This window comes from Clarias gariepinus, chromosome 14 (genome assembly GCF_024256425.1).
Source record: "Clarias gariepinus isolate MV-2021 ecotype Netherlands chromosome 14, CGAR_prim_01v2, whole genome shotgun sequence".
Lineage (NCBI taxonomy): Eukaryota > Metazoa > Chordata > Actinopteri > Siluriformes > Clariidae > Clarias > Clarias gariepinus.
The window spans coordinates 27,278,535-27,301,440 of NC_071113.1; the positions used below are offsets into that span (position 1 = coordinate 27,278,535).

Sequence of the window (22,906 nt, forward strand, 5' to 3'; positions counted from 1 at the left end):
TGTGTATTTATGTATTGGTTAAAAAGCTATCACTGATGTGTATGTCAACTTTGCAGCTTTGTTATATTAAGAAAAGAGGGGGGGGGGTTGAGGTGGTAAAATGTTGAGGTTCCTCTATGATCTTGCAGGTGGTGCGCTGTAATTAAAAGCAAACGCATTAGCAAGCAGCACAGCGTTCTGTGTGGTAAGAGAAGTTTGTTTAGACTTGGTTCCCATCCATAGTGTACTGCATAACAGTGCTGAAGTGCATGGGTTATTCATGTTAATTAATGTAAATCGTTGCTAACATATTCTTCCATTTCTGTCACATTTAGGTTGGTCCAGAAAAGAAAACATACTAGGTATATCAGTTCAGTTTGTTTTACACAGACATGTAAGGGATAAAGTAAATTTTTAAAAATAGCTTTTAATCATTTTTGTATATGTTTTTTTGCATGTCAGTGTGTGGTTCATTTATTCGGTATTTATATATGAATAAAACATGTTTAAATAAGATATATTTGTGTTTTTTATGATGCTAAACAGTATTACAATACACATGTTAAATGCCTTTGAAGAATGGGCGGGGCCAGTATTTTATAACAATGTAACGTCTCTTTTTACAAATTTCCTGTGGTGTCGTAAACTCTTGTCCTCGTATCAAGACCGTATTGAAGCCACTCATTGTCACACACCCTCATGATCAAACAAGCTTCATGTCAAGACAAACCTGAACGATGCAGAGCCAAGTGATTTCTCTTTTTGTATTTCTGCTTTGCTGTAGTTTAATTTACGTCGTAATTTGGATCATGATCCCAGTTAAAGGGCCAAGGTATGTCCATGGATGTGTTTTTGTATATATTGTGATTTATAATACCTGATTAAAGATAAAGATTGATATTTATAAAGGAAGTATCTTACAGATATATCTACCAGAAACACTCATGTTTTTCTCTTTTTTTCCATTCAAAGATACCAATTAATTCAGTTGGATTTTTTTTGGAGTGATGAAGTCAAAGTAATGCTAAGAAACATTTCTGGAACATCTTCATTAAATTTGTCTTCAGGAAAACCCACAGAGGGAAAGTCAAAGCATCGTGTGACTTTAGAAACATCACAGCTTAAACCTCAAACAGAAATAACTCCTATTCCCATCCTTTTTAAAAAAAATTTCACTAAGCTCCCCGAATGGGATTTCGAGGATGTTTATATGAAAACCAGTGAAGTACAACGGCCGGTGTGATTTTTTGTTTTTTTTTATTAAACAGAATCTGTGGTTTACGGCTGTCTTGTGATGTGTGACACATCATTACTGTCTGTAGGTCTGTTCAAAGTCTCTCCAGAAGTCCAAAGACGAAGAGTTTCAACATGCAGTGATGTGGAACATCCAGCTTTGGCTCCACAATGGTCACCTGAATATGAGCGAATGGAACCGTCTCGCGCACTTTAACAACCCGTTTGGGTTTATGGAATATAAATATACTGGTGAGTAGTTTGATATATATATTTAAAAAAAAAAGATTCAGGATGTATCGTAAAATATTCACTGGCTGCAGTAAGTGTGTGTTCTGCCTTGTAAACATCATCAGGGTATAGTATCATGCATATTATGGTCTAGTTTATGGTTCTGATAATGTCAAAAAAAAGTTCTGGATTATTGAATTTTTCTTTCCTTAGAAAAAAATCTTAAGCACTAAGCCTAATTTGATAAAGATTACTTATTTTTCGTCCTTTAATAAAAAGGTTTCTTTAAAGAAATGTTAAAATGACCCTCGATTTCTGTGACAGTACAATTTTAATATTTTGGCTTTTTCAAAATTAACTAATGCATACCTATATCGGTATTTGTAATTTTTATCTGTATCTGAGTCAGCGTGTCTTTAGGTAAATTTCTGCAATTTATAATAATACATGCCCTCTCTAATGTACTTTCTGCACCACCATATGGTTATGTTCAATCGGACTATTAAAAGTTCTACTAATTCAGATTAATTTTTTTTTAAACAACTGCATTTTTTAATATGTATATACTGTATATAGTCAGTCTACACACTGCAGGAAAATAAAAACTTATATAAATATTTTAAAACAAAATAATAATTTGATATACTGTATATAGACAGTGTATTATATACATCATATATCATTATGATTATAATATGGTAATATTAATATGATTTCAAAATAATATACATCATACATATTTTTCTTTTCCTAAATTTTTTTTTTGTGTTACTGTGCGTCTGTGTGTGTGTGTATATATATATATATATATATATATATATATATATATATATATAAAATTAAATTTTTTATTCATTTGAGTTTCTCTAAAGACATCAAAAAGTCAGTCGATTTGATCCCGAAACCCAAGCACTACCAGCTTTTACCAGTTCCCACTGGTTCAGTGGATGGATGTATTCGCTGCGCTGTAGTCGGCACCAGTGGCATCCTCAACGGCTCCAGAATGGGCAAAGAGATCGACTCTCATGATTACGTCTTTCGGTCAGAGAAGTACCCTCAGCACCTGATTTTCTTACTGAAATGATTTGCTACCTGTAAAAAGATTCCAAAGTACACCACTAGTGAGGGCTGGTATACTGGGCTGATCTTTATCTATTGTTTTTATCAGAATAAATGGAGCAGTCACTAACGGGTTTGAGGAAGATGTCGGAAATAAAACCTCAGTATATGTACACACATCATTCTCTTTAACCCAGTCACTTATAATCTTGAGAAAGTATGGTTTCAAACGCATTCCACATGATGAGGTAGGTACTGGATTCTTTTTTTCCAGCAATATTAACATCTGATTAAATTTTTTTTTCATTTGTGTTTGTTAACAACCATTGACGTTAACAATTTATTAAGCAGTGATATATATGTGAGATTAATTTTAATATTAAAATCCGACTATTTTTTTGTCGTACACACAGGGAAGTAAAACAAAACCAAATTGAACAGAAGAGCAGTGTTTACTTTTAGCTTTATGTTTAGTGTTGGAAAAGTATTTCTTCTTTCCGACATTTTGTCATCTGCTATAGAAACTCTTAAGCCACTTAAAAGACCTCCTCTCTACGTTAACATTTTTTTACTTTAGGAGCCTGTTTTTAGGGCTAAGATGTTTCGTGAATCATTTTTATCTTTACTAAAATTTACTCCTAAATGTAAGGGAAAATTCTAAGAAAATGTCATAATTCTAAGAAATTCCTTAGAAATGGTGCCAGATACCACAGAAGACCTTCTGAGGTCTTGTGAAATCCTCTATGGCTCAGGGCTGGTTTATTGGCACCAGGGGATGCTACTCAATCCAGTCAGATATTTTTACTTAATATCTTAATATGCAGTATTTTTTCAGTTTTCTCTTTTCGCTCTCTACCAGAGCACCGCTCCACAACCTGGTGCTTCCTAACTCGGACATCTACTGCTTTGTCTTGGGAACCTATATAGCCATGCATCCAGGTCTCAGTGCAATTGTCCTTAATTTCCATCCACATGTAAGCGTTGCCTAGTGACAGCTTGAGAGGGTGGCACTGGTCCTGCCTGACTGGAAACCCGTGGCGCAGCTGACTGTGGGTTTGCCTGTCGCGAGACCTGCAGCAATACAACATTATTTGACAGATGATCTGTTTGTGAAAATGGAACAACACGCACATGAAACATAAACTGTCTTTATATAAACAAAACTCTTTTATTGACTTAAAAATAAAAAGGGATTAAAAGTGGTTTAACTTAACTGTCTATGTCAAGCTTAAACTAATCATGGATGTTTGTTTAAATGTGTTCCTGTAATAAAATCAACAGTGATTAAACTAAATGATTTTCATTTATTTCCAAAGGGGATTATATATCTGATGATTCCAGAGGGGATGAGAGATTTCGTGTGGCTTGAACACCTCCTGAACGAAGCGAAAAAGATAAACGGATCCTACAAAGGACAAAGGTAAGATCCTGTTCCTAAGTCACTGAGTTCACACAGTGGCACCCAAAAGTATTGAGACAGAAATTTTGAATTAAAATTCAATGTTTTAATGACATAAAATAATGACAATCAAGAGATTACATTGATTGACAAGATCTTGAATCTTGATTGCTGTCCACTCCAGAAGCGGAACACCTTAGCCACGGAGCCAGTTTTCAGCCACATTAGCTCAAACTAATCACCTGTTTTTTTACTCAGACCATGGACGTACTACAGCAACCGCTTCCAAGAGGATAAATTTTATGTGCTTCATCCTGACTTTCTAAGATACGTCCGGAACAGGTTTGAAATGATGACTTTGATGCACTTCTCATTGTTTATAACAATTTAAAGACTAGTAGGAAGAAAGCAGTTCTTTCTCTTAATAGTAATATTGCATTAATATAGATTTATTTACTGTTTATTTAAGGTTTATGCCATCTGAAACTCTAAAGAGATCATCCTGGTATTTCTACAGACCCACCAATGGAGCATTTGCATTGTTCTTAGCTCTTCACGCCTGTGATATAGTCAGCATTTATTTATTTATTTATTTTAAATTTGATCTCTAATCAATGATCAATCAATCAATTGTATAATCATAAACTAATCATTACTGTCTTTATTTCCATTCTTTTTCTACTTGATAATACTGATATTACTATATATTACTGATATTACTATATTGGTTATTTTATTATATATCCTATTATTATTATTATTATTATTATTATTATTATTATGAGAAGAAGAATGATGTACTTTTAATTGTTCTGACTTTTATTTTATTTATTACTATCAAAATAATTATTATTTAGTCTTTTATGTACCATATTATATTTTTTAATGTATGACATTATTATTCTTTTGAACATGTCACATTACAGTTCTTATGATTATTCTTCTTCTTCCTATGTAATTATTAATTATTAATTGTTATTCTTGGCCTACCATATAGCTAATTTCTCTTCTTGTTGTAATTCAGGTTGACGTGTATGGATTCATCACTGAAGACCACAGAAAATACCCTAACTATTACTATGACAGAACCACAAAAACTCGGGTTATTTTTTATGTCAATCATGACTATAATGTGGAGATAAAAACCTGGAAAAAATTGCATGATGCCGGGATAATCAACCTTTACCAAAGACATGAAGACCTAAACCAGACTTCAGGACCTCTTTAGTTTATGTATTAATAAATATTTAGTATATACACTTAGGTATTTGTATAATATGTTAAATTCAAATTCAAATTCAAATTTTATTTGTCACATACACAGTCATACACAGTACGATATGCAGTGAAATGCTTATATAATTTTTTTTATATTCAATTCAATTCAATTTTATTTATATAGCGCTTTTAACAATGGTCATTGTCTCAAAGCAGCTTCACAAAGATGAAAGAAAAAAAATTAATAATAATAAAAAAATATTGATAATAAATTGTGTATGTGTGAGAAAAATGTGTCTAGATAATAACGAGATGAATGAATGAAATTTCTCTGATGAGCAAGCCAAGGGTGACGGTGACGGTGACAAGGAAAAACTCCCTGAGATGGCAATAGGAAGAAACCTTGAGAGGAACCAGACTCAACAGGGAACCCATCCTTATTTGGGTGATAACAGATAGAGATGATATAACACCATGTGTGTTATGCAGCTGAGAGTACAATATAACAGAAATTCTTTAAATTAACATGAAGTCCAGTTCAGCACAGGGAGTCAGTAGGTGCAGAGGGCAGATGGGGTCTGGATCACTGGGAGCACAGGAGCAGGATGTGTAGCTCCAATCATAATAAGGCAGAATTCAGCTGGAGCTGGTCCTTCTCTGGATGCCTCAGGATCCTCACAGGGTTGGCCTTTATCTACTGAAGCTGGTACAATCTCCAGATGCCTCGGGATGGGTAGAAAAGTACAGAACAGATGGAGAGAATTAGCGTAGTTGCCATTCAGGATAGATGTACTAGAGTATGAGGTTATGGAATGAGTTACGCGTATGCCAGATTAAAGAGATGCGTCTTGAGTCTACTTTTAAACTGGGAAACTGTGTCTGAGCCCCGAACACTGTCTGGAAGGCCATTCCAAAGTTTTGGAGCTAAATATGAAAAAGCCCTACCCCCTTTTGTAGATTTTAAAATTCTGGGAATTACAAGAAGTCCAGAGTTTTGTGATCTTAAGGAGCGTGGTGGATTATAGCGTTTCAGAAGACTGGTTAGGTATGTGGGAGCTAAACCATTTAAAGCCTTGTATGTAAGTAATACTATTTTGTAATTAATTCTAAACTGAACAGGTAGCCAGTGCAGGGATGATAATATTGGGGTTATATGATTATATTTTCTGGATCTGGTGAGAACCCTGGCGGCTGCATTTTGGACTAACTGAAGCTTGTTTATTAAGGATGCAGGACAACCACCTAGTAATGCATTACAATAGTCCAGTCTGGAGGTCATGAATGCATGAACTAGCTTTTCTGCATCAGATACGGATAAGATGCTCCTAAGTTTGGCGATATTTCTAAGATGGAAAAAGGCTGTTTTTGTGATATTGGAAATATGATTTTCAAAGGACAAGTTACTGTCTAATATTACGCCCAGGTCTTTTACTGTTGAGCGAGTAGTAATAGTACATCCTTCTAAACGCAGGCTGAATTGTGAAAGCTGTTGTGTGCTGGTTTTTGGGCCGATGAGTAATATATCTGTCTTGTCTGAGTTTAGTAAAAGGAAGTTATTGGTCATTCAATCTTTTATGTCCTGGACACACTCGGTTAATCTAGACAATTTAGGTATTTCGTCTGGTTTTGTTGAGATATATAATTGGGTATCATCAGCATAACAATGAAAACTAATCCCATGTCTTCTAATGATGTTACCCAGGGGAAGCATGTATATTGAGAACAGCAGAGGTCCTAAAACTGACCCTTGTGGGACCCCATATTTCACTGACATTACACCAGACAGTTCTCCATTTAGGTCTACAAAATGGTATCGATCAGACAGGTATATATAGGTATATAGGACAGGTATATATACAGGTATATAATGATATGGCTTTAGTTACAGAATTAGTGGGTCAATGTGGAAAAGTTTTAACATGCTAATATAGTGCCCTATACACAGTAAATACACAACATTCATTAACTTGTTTCTGTGCAGAGGGGGTACAAGATTATGTTTCTTGGGTGTAAGGGGTCTGTAGACAGTGATGGATGTGCACAGGATAGACTCATTGACTGCAGTATAAAACTGCATCCACAGCCCCTGTGGCAGACCGGAGTTCCTCACTCGGCGCAGGAAGTGCTTTCTCTGCTTTTGAGGATGGAGTTGATGTTGGGTTCTCATTTCAGGTCATGGGAAATGGTAGTTCCCAAAAACTTGAAAGACTCCACAGTTGACACAGGGTTGTTTAATATTGTGAGGGGGAGTAGTGTTAAGGGCTGTTTCCTCAAGTCCACTGTCATCTCCACAGTTTTAAGCGTGTTCAGCTTCAGGTTGTTCTGACTGCACCAGATGATCCACCTCCTGCCGATAGGCAGATGAGTCCAATAAACGTATTATTGTTTGCACAGGAGGGCAGGACAGGTGGATAGGAGGGGGAAGACACGTCTGCGACTGATCTTCTGTCTCTGGAAAAACCATTCCACGTCTTCTTCACAGATTGTGAGTGGTGCTTGTTAAACGGTAATAGTGGGATTACCAGAGGTGTAATGTGGGCAGTCAGTCGGCTGAGGCTATTCTGGTGGGTCGCAGGTTAGATTTGTTCTGTTAAAGGCTCCAAGGATGATGATAAAGAAAGTCTGTATATTTTTGTTTCAGGCCCAACCTAATGTAATTAAAATGTTTTCAAAAATGTTTTTAAAAACAACATATCATTATTATATTATATTTACTTCAAAAAAAATCCAGAATAAATAAAATGACCATGTAAATATATAACTTTTATATAAAAAAAAATTATAAAACTTCCTACATTTGTGAAATACATGTTAAAGCATGCAATTAAGTTTGACCTGTTTAAGCAATAATAAACTTGGCGTTGGTTCATGTTGATATGATTGCACAGTGGATTATCATGCAAGTAGTAGCCTTTATGTGTAAATTGTGTCGCTCAAGAGAAGCACATGGTCAGTACCAATACTTAGATAGGCTGTGACATTGTGACAAGTCTGGAAAGGCATCACCTGCGATCAATTGGCACTGTTAGCAGAGCGCACACAAACAACACACAAAACACGTAGTACTTCAGCCACTGATTAGGTCACATGACATACAATTTGCCATGTGACTACCTGTCCCACAAAGTAACAGAAACAAGAATGGAAAAACAAAAACAAATAAATACAAATGAGAGCACAATATTAACACCCCCAATTGCTCTCACATTGTTATTTCATCATTTTTATCCAGGGTTTATACACGAAACATAAACATATCAAATTTCATTAACTTAAGCTTGGTTGCTGGTTTTGTTAGTATATCTGCACCCATATTGTCAGTTGGACAGTACTCCAGACTAATTCTTCCTTCATTTATTGCAGACCTTACAAAATGGTATTTAATGTCCACGTGTTTACGTCTTTGTCTATTCACAGGATTTTTTGCTAAGGCTATAGCACCCTGATTGTCTTCATAGACCTTAGACTCATACCTCAGACCATCAATGTTTTGCAGCAATTATAAGCACTCCTGTACAGTCGCAGCCAAAGCCATATATTCAGCCTCACAAGTGGACAGTGCAACAGTAGACTGTCTTTTGGTCTTCCATGAGACCAATGGACCATTTTTGTTTAGGCTAATGCAGTAACCTGTAATACTCCTTCTATCAGTTACATCAGCTGCCCAATTTGCATCACTGTATGCATGTATCAATTTCTCATTGTCACCTTTCCCATAGCACAGTTCTTTGTTTTGGGTGCCTTTTAAATATCTTAAGACATGTTTAACAGTATTCCATTGTTCTAAAGATGGCCTGTTAAAATACTGTGACAGTTTACTTACTACAAAACTCAGATCTGGTCTGGTACATGTTGCCAGGTATATTAAGCTACCTACTGCCTCTCTGTATTTTCTGACATCACTCATTACCTCAGCTTCATCAGTGTAGATTAGTTTTTGTTCACATGGCGTAGTTCTGGACTTACAATTGTGCATGTCAAATCTCTCTAGTATTTTCTTGACATACTGGTGTTGTGACATTTTATTACAATCAACACCCTTCTCAAAATCAATGCCAAGAAAATGTGTCAACTTCCCCAGATCCTTCATTCTAAATTTTGACATGAGCAGCTCTTTCACATCATTAAGCACATTCATATCACTGGCTGCAATAACCAAGTCATCAACCCATATGATTATAAAAACTTTCTCAGTTTCTGTAACCTTTATGTAAACACAATGATCAGCAGGATTTTGAACAAACTTGATTTCACATAAATACTCATGCAGCATTCTATTCCAGTTTCTACCCGACTGCTTCAGTCCATACAGTGATTTTTCCAGTTTATACACCAGTCTTTCATCGTTTTGAGATTTTACCTCATAACCCTCTGGCTGTTCAATATAAATTTCACATTCTATTGGTGCATGTAAATATGCAGTTTTCACATCCATTTGATGAACAATCAAATTCTCTTGTACCACTTTTTGAATCACCACTCTGATACTAGTTATACTGGCAGTTGGAGAAAAAGTCTCATCGTGGTTCACACCTCTCTCTTGACTGTAACCTTTGGCAACATATCATGCCTTGTATCTGTCTGCTCCATCACTATCCTTCTTCATTGCATAGACCCATTTACCCCCCACTACTTCTTTACCTACAAGTAGGTTGGTCAGGGTGAAGGTCCTATTTTCCTTTAGTGACTGCACCTCCTCATCCATAGCCTTAACCCACTCATTAGCATTCACCGATGTTACAGCTTCTTTGTATGTTTGGGGTACATTGCATACAAGTCTGTAACAATAATCAATGTTGATTACATCACTTTTAAAACCACAAACATAATCATCTAAATAACCTGGCCTTTTCCTCTCGCTGGCAGGATTTCTCCTTAGCTCAGGTTCGGGTTCATCCTCATCCTTTTGTTTTTGGTTACTACACACTACTGATTCTCTTACTGTGGCCTGTCTGTGAGTACTTTGCTGATCAACATCAGGGATTTTGCCAGATTCTCTGACCTTAAAATCATCATCATCACTTGGTGTTATATCAGTCTCAGCACTCATTTTGGATAAAAACTCCTCTAGTCTGTGTTTCTGTATTTTCTTGCTATTAGGATAGTAGATAATGTATGCTGGACTATTCTTATCATACCCCATGAAAATGCCTCTCTCACACCTTGAGTCCAACTTTCCTTTGTTATGTTTGTAAGCGTAACACGCTAACCCAAACTTTTGCATCCTAGAAATGTTAGGTTGTCTCCCTGTTAACATGAAGTAAGATGTCTGCTTAGTGCGAGTGTTGAAACATCTGTTTCTCACTATAGCAGCTGTCTGGACTGCATAGGTCCACAATGTTTTTGGTAACCCACTTTCTATTAACATGCACCTAGCCATGTCAAATAACGTCCTCCAGTTTCGTTCAGCAGTGCCGTTTTGGTGTGGAGAGTATGGGGCAAAGGTCTCATGTCTAATACCTCTTCTACTCAGTAATGCTTGGTACTCTCTACCGGTGAACTCTGTACCATTGTCAGATCGCATACACTTAACCATTCCATATGGAGCCATGTCAGCAAGGAATTTTTCTGTGGCGGTCACTGTGTCACTCTTATTTTTCAAAAAATATACAAATATCGCACTGGAATAATCATCCGTGAAAGATAATGTATACCTATGACCGTCTCTGGACACTGGGTCTACAGGCCCTGACAAATCTGTGTGTACCATTTCTAGAACTGCTTTGGCTCTTGCATCTGGCCTTCTATTCCTAGTCTGAACAAACTTTCCCTGCATGCAGACTTCACAACATGGAATAGGTTTATCTCCTCTATTCTTAATTTCCATACCATCAACAACATTCTGCAATTTAATTACATCTTCATAATTGCAATGACCTAATATCTCATGCCAGGTCTGCAAGTCATAACATTTCTTACATTTCTCAACACAATTATTGTCTATTGTGTGCAAATAGTACAGTTTGTTGTGCACATGTATGGGAAATTTGGTACCGTCTCTATGTAGCAGAACGTTCTTCCCCTCTCTGAATGTCACTGTTGCTCCGTTGGAGGTGGCTGCTTTCACAGAGAAAATGTCTTGTGGATATGTTGGGATGTATAGCGCGTTTCTTAGCATTGTTTTGAAGCTCCGTCCCTTGCTGTCAATCAAACATACCACTGCATCCCCTCGGTTCTTGGCGACCCCGTTGCACCTGGTGCCATCAGCCAATTCCACGCAGTGTGTGCTGGCCTTGAAACTGCTGTTGACCCTCTTGAACTTCGCAATGTCCGTGATGATGTGTGAAGTTGCACCTGCATCCACCATTAGGCCTCTCCTCTTGGCATGATGATCTCGCGTCTCAACGTCGCTTACCCGAAAAACATACTCCTTGTCACCCGTCCCCTATGACATTTTCCGTGCAGAATCTCGCTGCTTTCTTCGTCTGCAGTTTGCATCGCGGTGAGTGGTTTTTTTTACAGTAATTGCACCACTGTTTACGTTGACATGTTCTTGCTGTGTGGCCTTTTGTGCCACACCTGTAGCAAACAATGTCACTACTTCCAGCCCCGCGCTCAGCTATATTAGCTTTCGTCCTGAGCTGCGCTCTTGCTTGCATTACATTGTCCTCAGATGCAGTTGCTCGCATATTTTCAATGTCCTCATAACTTCTGAGCTTTGTTTTAAATTCAGCAAAAGTCATTTTATCATCGCTCTGAGTAACATGAATTGCAAATGGCTTAAATGTCTCTGAAAGTCCTTTCAAAACCATTGCTGTTAAAAGTTTGTCACTCAAATTCTCACCTGCATTTCTCAACGCAGTGATCGCAGTCTCCGCTCTAATGACATTTTGGGTAACACTCTCGCTGGGCGACTTTTGCAGTGAAGTTAATTCGGTATACAGGCTAATTACTCGGGGCTTCCCCTTGCCAGCATAGTATTCACGCAAAATCTTAAGGGCTGCTCGTCCGTCATCAGCTGCTTCCCTCATGACCAGCGATAAACTCTTGTCATCCAGGAATTGGATCAACTCCGCATAGGCTTCAGCATTTCTCGCCATATCTTCCTCATCCTCGTTAGAAGGCCCATTTAAAATAGTCTCTTTTAGTCCCTGTAGACAAAGGTGGCCCAAAAATTTTGTCTCCCATAACTCATAATTCTTCTCATCTCCGTCAAAGACTAGTCTTGACCAGCGGCTTATTGTTACAGCTTCCTTTACTTTTCTACTCATATTGTTGGTAGATTTTGTTTCATTCAAACTTGGGTACATGCAGTATCGGTTATGACTTTTACCCGCCTTAACTACACACAAACTGTTACGTTATCTGGGCCCATAACGTGTTAGCAGAGCACACACAAACAACACACGAAACACGTAGTACTTTTCCTTATCACCCAGTTGCTCTGCCTGGCATACTTTTAATTGAACAGGCATAGGCATTCATTCAGCCACTGATTAGGTCACATGACATACAATTTGCCATGTGACTACCTGTCCCACAAGAATGGAAAAACAAAAACAAATAAATACAAATGAGAGCACAATATTAACAGGCACCCTGTCCAGGGTGTACACAGCCTCGTGCCGTAAGCCTCCTGGGATAGGCTCCAGGCCCCCATGACCCTGAATACAGGATAAAGTGGTATAGAAGATGAGTGGGAAAGGCTTCATGGGAAATGCTCGATCATTAATAAAGCTTGGTGTGTTTTTGATTTAAACTGCATACAAGTCACAACCTCATATCTCTAGATGTAGAAATTATAGATTTATACATTTCTATGTGTGTGTAAATAGGGTGGCCCACTAGTGTGGGTCATAGGTACAGTATGTTTTTTTATGTGATTAATTTCAGACCAAAGATTAAAAACTAATATAAGATGATGGAAAAGAACCAGACCCAATACCAGTCGACTTTTTTCTTCATGCTTTCTGAAATCAGTTGTCTGTTAGATTTGTAAAACTTCAGAACAATCTCTCTACTTTGAAAGGATGAAATTATTTCTGCAGAAAACAACATCAGTTCTGATAGTTTAAGAAATGCATAACCTTCTTGTATTCAGCATGTGCACAAGTGCCACACAATGCCAGTCATGGGCCAAAGCCACTAGTGTTCTTTAGAGCAATGGATACATGTGGACTGATGGACAAATCCAGGATTGGAGGATGCCAGGAGAATGCTAGACTGCCTCACCCGAGATTATTCATTCATGTTTGTTGGGTACTCTTCCTGAAGCAACCTTTACATTTTTTTAAACCAGGCATGGAATTGGCACTGCCTACAGTGGCTGGGTTTGTATTAGGTGAATGTAGTTTTAAGACTTTACAATTAAGCCACCAGGGGTGGGGCTCAAACCCGGATCCTCTGATCAACAACCTAACTTCAGAAGTGGGGAAACACATCAAGTCTCAAAATATAAAAAGGCATGAAAATAATTCAGAATGTCACAATGTGAGGAAAATACTGGATCATACAAGTCACAACTTTGTATCACTAGATATCATAATTCTGTCTGTGTGTAAATAGGGTGGCATAATAATCTGGGTCCTATGTACATTTCCTTATATGATTGATTTCAGACCAATGATTAATTAAAACCTAACATTAAATGATGAAACCATACCAGACTTGTAGTCATTCAGACCAGAACAATCTTTCAACTAAAGGTTCAAAATGTTAGATTGAAAATTCCAGCAAGAAAAATTTATAAAGAAGGGAATAATAGTAATGGTCGGAGGTACTCTCTTAGTGTGTTTCCCACAGCACAAAATATTGTTAGTGCTTGTGCAAATTTACTTAGTTAAGGCTTTTCAAATCCTCCATAGGTACATATTGCTTGTTTTTATGGCACCTAAACCTCCTCCTACAAATAGTAAATTTTAACTATGAATTATTTTTATTACTGTGCTGATACACAGTAATAGTGACTTTAGTGCATACAGTACATTTCATTAATAAACTATGGGTGTCTATGTATATATGTCTTGCATGTCAGTGTGTATGATTATATGTTAATAAATACTTATATTAATTAAACATGTTTACATAAAATTCAGTTATTGCATCTGAATCAAAATCCTGTAAGTTAGCAGTGTGACATTTACATTTAGGTTTGTATAAGGGATTTGTCGGCTCCTGTCCACAGTGACTTACAAAAACGCTTAGTGCTCGATACAAGAGAGAAACTGTAACTTATGTTCTGCTATGATTGTTTTTTAAGTGTAGTTTCCATGTATTTACAAAAAAATTAACATGATGTCGTGTATTTTTGCTAAGCAGTTCATGGAATAGTATGCGTTAAGCTTATTTTGTTGTAGTATTTGTTTACATTTTATTTAACTATTGTTTATCAAAAGTAGTGATGTACCTCTTTCTTTGTGGTTTTTCATTTAAGGTTATCGACCACTCTAGTTGAATCCACTTTGAACAATTGTTGTGTAACCTGCTAAGCTGTCAAACACAAGAATTAAAAAGTGATTCCAGAGTTGATCCCTGTGTCCCCTGTAGTTGGCTAATGGCTTTTTTCGAGTTTGAAGCAGAAGTTCATGTGCAAATTTCCATATAACTTGACATACACTGGGTAACTAAGTTACCAGACAAATTTAAATACATTTGTTAAACAAATATTGTGATATTACATGCGTTAAAAAGTGGGCTTAAACAATATTTATAACAATGTGACGCCCCTTTTTACAAATTTGCATTGGTGTAATGTACTGTCAAGACAGTAGTAAAGCCACTCATCTTCAAACACCCTTATATTTAAACAAGCCTCATGCGAAGACAATTCTGAACCATGAGGAGCCAAGTGGTTTCTCTTTTTGTATTTATTTTTTGCTGTGCTTTCATTTACGTCGTAATTTGGAACAAGATCTCGGTACAATGGCCCAGGTACGTCAATGTATGTGTTTTGTATATGTTGTGAATTATGTTACCTGGTTTAAGATGATGTTTGATATTTATAAAGTAAGTATCTCCTATATATATCTATCAGTTCTTATCCCTGACTGTGCAGAGTTACTTTCAGAAAGACTCATGTAGCTCTCTCTCTCTCTGTCCTCTTCAAGTTACCACTCAACCAATATTCCTTTAAGGAAATTGAGATTATTTCTGAGACGGTATGAAGGTATCAACATTTCTGGAACACCTTCGTTGAATTTGTCTTCAGGAAAAGAGGAAATGTCAGAGCATCGTTTGACTTTAGGAACATCAGAGCTTAAACCTCAGACAGAAATAACCCCTATTCCCATCCTGTATGAGAAAAATTTCACCAAGCTCCCCAAATGGGATTTCGAGGATGTTTATATGCAAAGCAGTGAAGCACGACGGCCGGTGTGATTTTTATTTACTTTTACCAAGCCGAATCTGTGGTTTACTGCTGTTTTGGGATGTGTAACACATCATTACTGTCTGTAGGTCTGTTCAAAGTCTCTCCAGAAGTCCAAAGACGAAGAGTTTCAACATGCAGTGATGTGGAACATCCAGCTTTGGCTCCACAAAGGTCACCTGAATATGAGCGAATGGAACCGTCTCGCGCACTTCAACAACCCGTTTGGGTTCATGGAATATAAATATACTGGTGAGTAGTTTGATATATATATTAAAAAAAAAGATTCAGGATGTATCGTAAAATATTCACTGGCTGCAGTAAGTGTGTGTTCTGCCTTGTAAACATCATCAGGGTATAGTATCATGTATATTATGGTCTAGTTTATGGTTCTGATAATGTCAAAAAAAGTTCTGGATTATTTAATTGTTCTTTCCTTCTCAAGCACTAAGCCTAATTTGATAAAGATTACTTATTTTTCGTCGTTTATTAAAAAGGTTTCTTTAAAGAAATGTTAAAATGACCTTCGATTTCTGTGACAGTACAATTTTAATATTTTAGCTTTTTCAACATTAACTAATGCATACCTATATCGGTATTTGTAATTTTTATCTGTATCCAAGTCAGTCTTTAGGTAAATTTTTTTAATTTATAATAATACATGCCCTCTCTAATGTACTTTCTGCACCACCATATGGTCATGTTCAATTGGACTATTAAAAGTTCTACTAATTCAGATTAAAGAATTTTAAAGAACTGCATTTTTTAATCTGTATATACTGTATATAGTCAGTCTACACACTGCAGGAAAATAAAAACTTATATAAATATTTTAAAACAAAATAATAATTTGATATACTGTATATAGACAGTGTATTATATACATCATATATCATTATGATTATAATATGGTAATATTAATATGATTTTAAAATAATATACATCATACATATTTTTCTTTTCCTGATTTTTTTTGCATTACTGTGCGTGTGTGTGTGTGTGTGTGTGTATATATATATATATATATATATATATATAATTAAAATTTTTATTCATTTGAGTTTCTCTAAAGACATCAAAAAGGCAGTCGATTTGATCCCGAAACCCAAGCACTACCAGCTTTTACCAGTTCCCACTGGTTCAGTGGATGGATGTATTCGCTGCGCTGTAGTCGGCACCAGTGGCATCCTCAACGTCTCCAGAATGGGCAAAGAGATCGACTCCCATGATTACGTCTTTCGGTCAGAGAAGTACCCTCAGCACCTGCTTTTCTTACTGTCAATTAATTTGCAGGATTCCAAAATACACTGATAGTAAGTGTTCGTATATTGAGCTTATCTGAAATGTTTGTTTTGACCAGAGTGAACGGAGCAGTCACTAAAGGCTTTGAGGGGGATGTCGGAAATAAAACCTCAGTGTATGTACACACATCGTTCGCTTTAATCCAGTCGCTTAAAATCCTGGAAAAGTATGGCTTCAAAAGCATTCCACATGATGAGGTAAGCGCTTGATTATTTTTTTTACCAACAATATTAACATCTGATAAATTTTTTTTAATTGTATTTGATTGCTTCTTTTTTAAATTGAATCCTGAATATAGGATAAAGGGGTATAGATGGTGAGTGAGTATGTATGTATGATTTAATTCAATGTATTCTTCAACTTTTGCACATATTCCTTTAAATATTAATATCTAAATATTTCTTCATCAGTTTTTTTTATTTGTGTATTTAAATGCAAACTATTAAACCTGTACTACCATTAATCAAGTAAGCAAGTAAGATTGTTCTTAGATGGTTTCACGAGCCAGCCAGATCAACCCAGTACCTCCAGACCCTAAACTCCACTCCGGGTTTTTTCTCCCTGTGCGCTCACTTATTGCTCACACACACCTGAACTAGTGATAATAATAATTAGAACTTTATTAATCTTTATTAATTGCTTCTTCGCATATCCCAGCGTAACTGGGGTCATAGCGTAGGGTCAGCGATGATACGGCGCCCCTTGCTCAAGGGCCCAACAGTGGCAACCTGGTGGAGCTGGGGATCGAACCGCCGATCTTCTGATCAGTAACTCAATGCCTTAACCCTTTGAGTTACCACTGCCCCTTAATTTTCGCATATCCCAATTAGGAAACTGGGGTCAGAGCTTGCAGCGCCCCTGGAGCAGATAGGGTTAAGGGCCTTGCTCAAGGGCTCAACAGAGGCAGCTTGCCGATGTTGGGGCTCTAACCCCCGACCTTCCGATCAGTAACCCAGTAACCCACAGCCTTAACCGACTGAGCCACCACTGCCCTCAATGGGAAGCTTGGATTAATTTTGTGACTTAATTCTTTAAAATGGAGGAATTTTTCTCCATTAAAATGTACAAATCTTTTTTTTTTTTTTATCATTTAGGTAATTTCGTTGTTTTGATCAGAAATAAAATATAATGTTACATTTTCAATAAACAGAACCCCAACATGTCTACATGCACAGATTTTGGCTCTAGTTTCAGTAATGAAAATATTATAATGCAGCTAAGGACATATTAATAAACAGAATGAGCAGCTCACCTCTCATATCTTGTGGTCCGAATCGTTTATTCTTTTGTCACGTGACTCCCATAGACGCTATGCAATGCATTAAACAGGAAACAGAATTGAGCAGTTCTTCCCTTGAATCTTCTAGTTTGAGTTATTTGTTCTTTTGTATCTATTGCACTGCATAGCACGTGACAAAAGAACGCACCGCATCCCTAACCAACCTCAGGTCAGAGCCAGCACTTTCCCCACTCCAACAACTTCGGCCAGCTTCGGCCGAAGGGGCACCCCAAGCGCAGCTGCCTAGAGACTGTTTACTTCCCTCTGCCACTTACCTCCATGACCTCAGTAAAGTTCCCATTTGCCTGAACTGAACAGGGCATTTTGTAAACTAAAGAAATGATTTACCTTGGCCCCAATTCTCCTACAAGCTGACCCTTCCCTCAGAATCAGAGAGCTGCTCTCTCCCATCAGTTCTTTCCAGTCCAGGATCAAGCATCTGAGGCCATCATCTTGCCCCCGCAATGCCTCGTTGGGGCAGCACTACTGGACTTTGAGTCACAAGTCAGGACTGCACTCAATCTGGATCCCAACCCACCTGAGACAGCAACAAGCAAACCGGAGGGAGAACGACCCTGTGTCCTGGAATGGGGGCACGAATCGAGTTTCGAAAATTGGGGTATCATCCACAGATTAACGGCCAGATGGAGCGAGCCAACTCGGGCCTGGAAACAGCCATTTGATGGATGACCTCAAAGTAGGCCCATTCCTGCACCTGGATGCTCCCGTGGATTGAATACATATCGACCACCGGCCTCTCACCTTTTCATTGCCGTCTCGGATACCAGCCTCCCCTGTTCCTCTCTTAGGAGAAGGAGAACTTGGTCCCTTCTGCTCAAGCCGTCATTTTTTGATGCTGGAGAACGTGGCTGAACGCAAGATCAAAGATCCGCCAGACTGTCTTTGCCTTTAAACGACGAGCCGACCGGTGCCATTCTGGGACCCCACCCTAAGTGGGCCAAAGGGTCATGTTGTCCTGACACACTGCGCAAGTTTTTTCAAGACGGTTGGAGGTCTTGACTCGTTCTCCAGGACTTCCACTCAAAAGAGGCCCCATCTTAAAATTAAAAGTCTTGGTGCCAGATACCACAGCGTACCTTCTGAGGTCTTGTGAAATCTATATTCCATGGCTCAGAGCTGGCTTGTTGGCACAAGGGGGGGTTACTCAATACCAGGCAGGCAGTTTTAATTTGCTGGCTAATGGGTTTATATAAAGTTTTTTTCTTAATATCTTAATATATTTTGTTTGTTTGGCTAAATGCACAGATCTAATCCTCTTCCTTAGGTTAGCATCCAAAAATCCACTTAATTTATTTATTTGAATTGAATAATTACTTTTTTAATGGCATTTTAAAATAGAAGTTATTTTAATGTATTTTAGTATTAACATTTCGATTTACCATCTTTATGTATTTGTGTGTTCAATAAGTATGAACCCTGAATATCACTTTTAGAAATTTCTATATTACATTTGAATATACATTATTTGTCAAAATAATTATTTGTTTGTGAAAATGAAACGACATGCACTTGAAAAATAAACTGTGTCTTCATATAAACAAAAGTCTTTTATTGACTTGAAAAAAGTATTAGAAGAAGTTTAACTCAACACTTTATGACAAGCTTAAACTAATCATAGATGTTTAAATGTGTTCATATAATAAAATCTATTGTAATTAAACTAAATGATTTTCATTTAAACCCAAAGGGGATTATATATGTGCTGATTCCAGAGGGGCAGAGAGATTTTGAGTGGATCGAAGGCCTCTTGAAGAAAAAGAGAATGACAAACGGCTCCTACAAAGGATACAGGTAAGATATCAGTCTTACACACTGTACTATTTGTATTGTATAAAGTTTGCTGGCAAATATTTTACAGGCTTATAGCATTAATTATTTAGGCCTAATTGATCATTTCTGTTACTGAGTACACACAGTGGTGGCCAAAAGTATTGAGACAGAAAATTAGAATTAAAATTCAGCTTTTAATGACATAAAATAATGGTAATCAAAATAATATTTTGACAAGATAATCTTGATTGTTGCTGTCGTCTTCACCATTCTCCGCTCTAGAAGCTGAACACCATTCCCACGGAGCCGGTGTTTACCAGTTTTTCAGTTCATTAGCTCAACTCTTCAGTTAGCTTACATTTACATTTAGGCATTTGGCAGACGCTCTTATCCAGAGCGACTTACTTTAAAAAAAAAATCTCATTATACATCCGAGCAGTTGAGGGTTGAGGCAGTGGCAACTTGGTGGTTGTGGGATTTGAACCTGGGATCGTCCGAACCATAGGTGAGCTTCAGTTCCACATTAGCTTAAACTAATTAGTGACATCACCTGGTTTGTGTACTGGGAAAAATATAATGCATCTAGTCTTAATACTTTTGGCACCTACTGTACCTGTGAAATTCTCCTGCTGCTTTAATTACAAAATACTGTACATGGCCATAAATACCTAATAAATGGCCATGAAGTGTTCCTAAAGAAGCTTTTCTTACTCAGACCATGGACGTACTACAGCAACCGCTTCCAAAAGGATACATTTTATGTGCTTCATCCTGACTTTCTAAGATACATCCGGAACAGGTTTGAAGAAAAAGACTTTTATGCACTTCTCATTGTTTATAACGTTTTAAAGACTAGTAGGAACAAAGCAGTTCTTTCGGGAATAAAGAAAGCTTTTTCTTAATAGTAATATTACATTTATACAGATTATTTATCTATTTTTTTTATTTCAGGTTTATGCCATCTGAAACTCTGAATAGATCATCCTGGCATTTCTACAGACCCACCAATGGAGCGTTCGCATTGTTCTTAGCTCTTCACACCTGTGACGTAGTAAGCATTTATTTACTTTTTATTTTAGCTCTAATATTATTTCATTACAGATTAGGCAGATGACTGTTCTAAACTAGATCTCTCACTCTCACACATGCACAGACGCACACACACACACACACACACACAGTTGACATGACAAATATTTAGGGCCCAGGCCCCATAGTGTGTAAAGTCTGCACATTGTGTGGTGCAATGGCTATTTGTAGGTCTTAACACGCGCAAAAGTCATACAGGTAGTGTAGTGCGCCCTGGGGCAATGGTGCAGGGTGCTTGAGCCCACTCATCATTGCTTGCAACTATATTTATTACTACTACTACTACTACTACTACTACTACTATTACTATTATTATTATAAAGAAGAAGAATGAGAAAGAATGATGTACTTTTTATTGTGCTGACCTTTATGTCATTTATTAGAATGTCAAATGATTATTATTTTGTTTGTTATGTACCATATTATTTTAAAGCATGGTGTTATTATTCTTTTGAACATGTCTTCTAGAATATATTCCTTATTATAGTTCTTATGGTCATTCTAACACCATGCTTCTTCTTCTTCTGTAATGATCAATTATTGATTGCTATTCTTGGCCTATCATACAGCTCATTTCTCTCCTTGTTGTAATTCAGGTGGACGTGTATGGATTTATCACTGAAGACCACAGAAAATACCCCAACTATTACTATGACAGAACCACAAAAACACGGGTTATTTTTTATGTCAATCATGACTATAATGTGGAGATAAAAACTTGGAAAAAACTGCACGATGCTGGAATCATCAATCTTTACCAAAGAGATAAAGACCTAGACTAGACTGTGATCTCCGGACTTCTTTAGTTTATGTATTACTAAATATTCATTACATTCACTCAGGTACTTGTATAATGTGTTACATTTTTTGATATTATAATATGGCTTTAGAATTAATAGGTCAATGTGGAACAGTTTAAACATGTTACTTTAGTTAATTTTTTTCCCAGTTATTGCAGCTCTTGAAGTTGAATTAGAATCAGATTTTATTGCCAATGAGTTTAACTCCGGCTCTCAAAGTACAGACCCACATAAAACAATAAACATAAACATCAACTTACATTTATTGTAGACAAAGCACAATACACAGTTCAAAGAAAAAATTGCACCGCTAAAAAAAGATGGGGGGGGGGGTTGGGGGGGGTTAGGGATTTGGTGGTTGGCCGAGTAGCCCTGTGTGCGTCACATATACTATAATAAGTAGTGCAAAATAGCAAGTAGTAGTAGTAATGTGCCGTAGGATGTAGGAGGCATGGTGCTGCTTTTACACAATATACAGGACAGTACCAGATGTTCAATTTGTGCAAATAACAGTTATTTAGAAATAAGTATAAGAATTTAGTAACATGTTGGTGCTTTTTACAGCTGATACAGTATAAAACTGGAGGACTCCATGGTTGACACAGGGCTGTTTAATATTGTGATGGGGAGTAGTGTTGAAGGCTGTCTCCTCAAATCGACTGTCATCTCCACAGTTTTGAGAATGTTCAGCTCCAGGTTGTTCTGACTGCACCAGACGATCCACCTTCTGCCGATAGGCAGGCGCGTCGCCATCTTGGATGAGTCTAATAAGCATAGTGTTGTCTGTACAGGAGGACAGGACAGCTCGTTAGGAGGGGGAAGACTCGCCCTCGGTGAGGTGCTTTTTCTTTCTGTCTCTGGAAGATCTGTTTCACATCCTTTTTACAGGTTGTGAGTGGAGCTTAGATTTCTGGGTTACTCGAGGTGTGATGTGGGCAGTCAGTGGGCTGAGGTTTTTTTGGTAGGTTGCAGGTTAGATTTGTTCTATTAAAGGATCCAAGGATGATAATATGGAAAATCTGGATATTTTTGTTTCAGTTCCAACCTAATGTAATTAAAATGTTTTCAAAAATATCAACATATAATTATTATATTATATTTGTTTATGTAAAAATATATACTGTAACTTACTGTAATTTTTTTTAAACTTCCTATATTTGTGAAATGCATGTTAAAGCATGCAAATATGTTTGACCTGTTTAAGCAAATAATGAACTTGG

At 37.1% G+C, this 22,906-nt stretch overlaps 1 protein-coding gene across 1 annotated transcript; it reads left to right on the forward strand.

Moving 5' to 3' along the window:
* Nucleotides 1-689: 689 nt before the first annotated feature.
* On the forward strand, nucleotides 690-21,668 carry LOC128540851 (alpha-N-acetylgalactosaminide alpha-2,6-sialyltransferase 1-like). The gene is made up of 9 exons (XM_053510842.1): nucleotides 690-811; nucleotides 952-1,216; nucleotides 1,302-1,464; nucleotides 16,498-16,666; nucleotides 16,786-16,924; nucleotides 19,715-19,818; nucleotides 20,513-20,596; nucleotides 20,749-20,848; nucleotides 21,483-21,668. Exons 1-9 carry the CDS (start codon nucleotides 717-719, stop codon nucleotides 21,666-21,668), a joined length of 1,305 nt encoding a protein of 434 aa, XP_053366817.1. The 5' UTR covers nucleotides 690-716.
* The last annotated feature ends 1,238 nt before the right edge of the window (nucleotides 21,669-22,906 follow it).

Bases quoted from the DNA above. Each gene is read 5' to 3' on its own strand.
- LOC128540851 (XM_053510842.1), top strand. From the start codon at position 717: ATGCAGAGCCAAGTGATTTCTCTTTTTGTATTTCTGCTTTGCTGTAGT. The intron at 812-951 runs GTATGTCCATGG...TTCCATTCAAAG, and splicing joins ATCCCAGTTAAAGGGCCAAG to ATACCAATTAATTCAGTTGG. The intron at 20,597-20,748 runs GTTTGAAGAAAA...TTTTTATTTCAG, and splicing joins CTAAGATACATCCGGAACAG to GTTTATGCCATCTGAAACTC.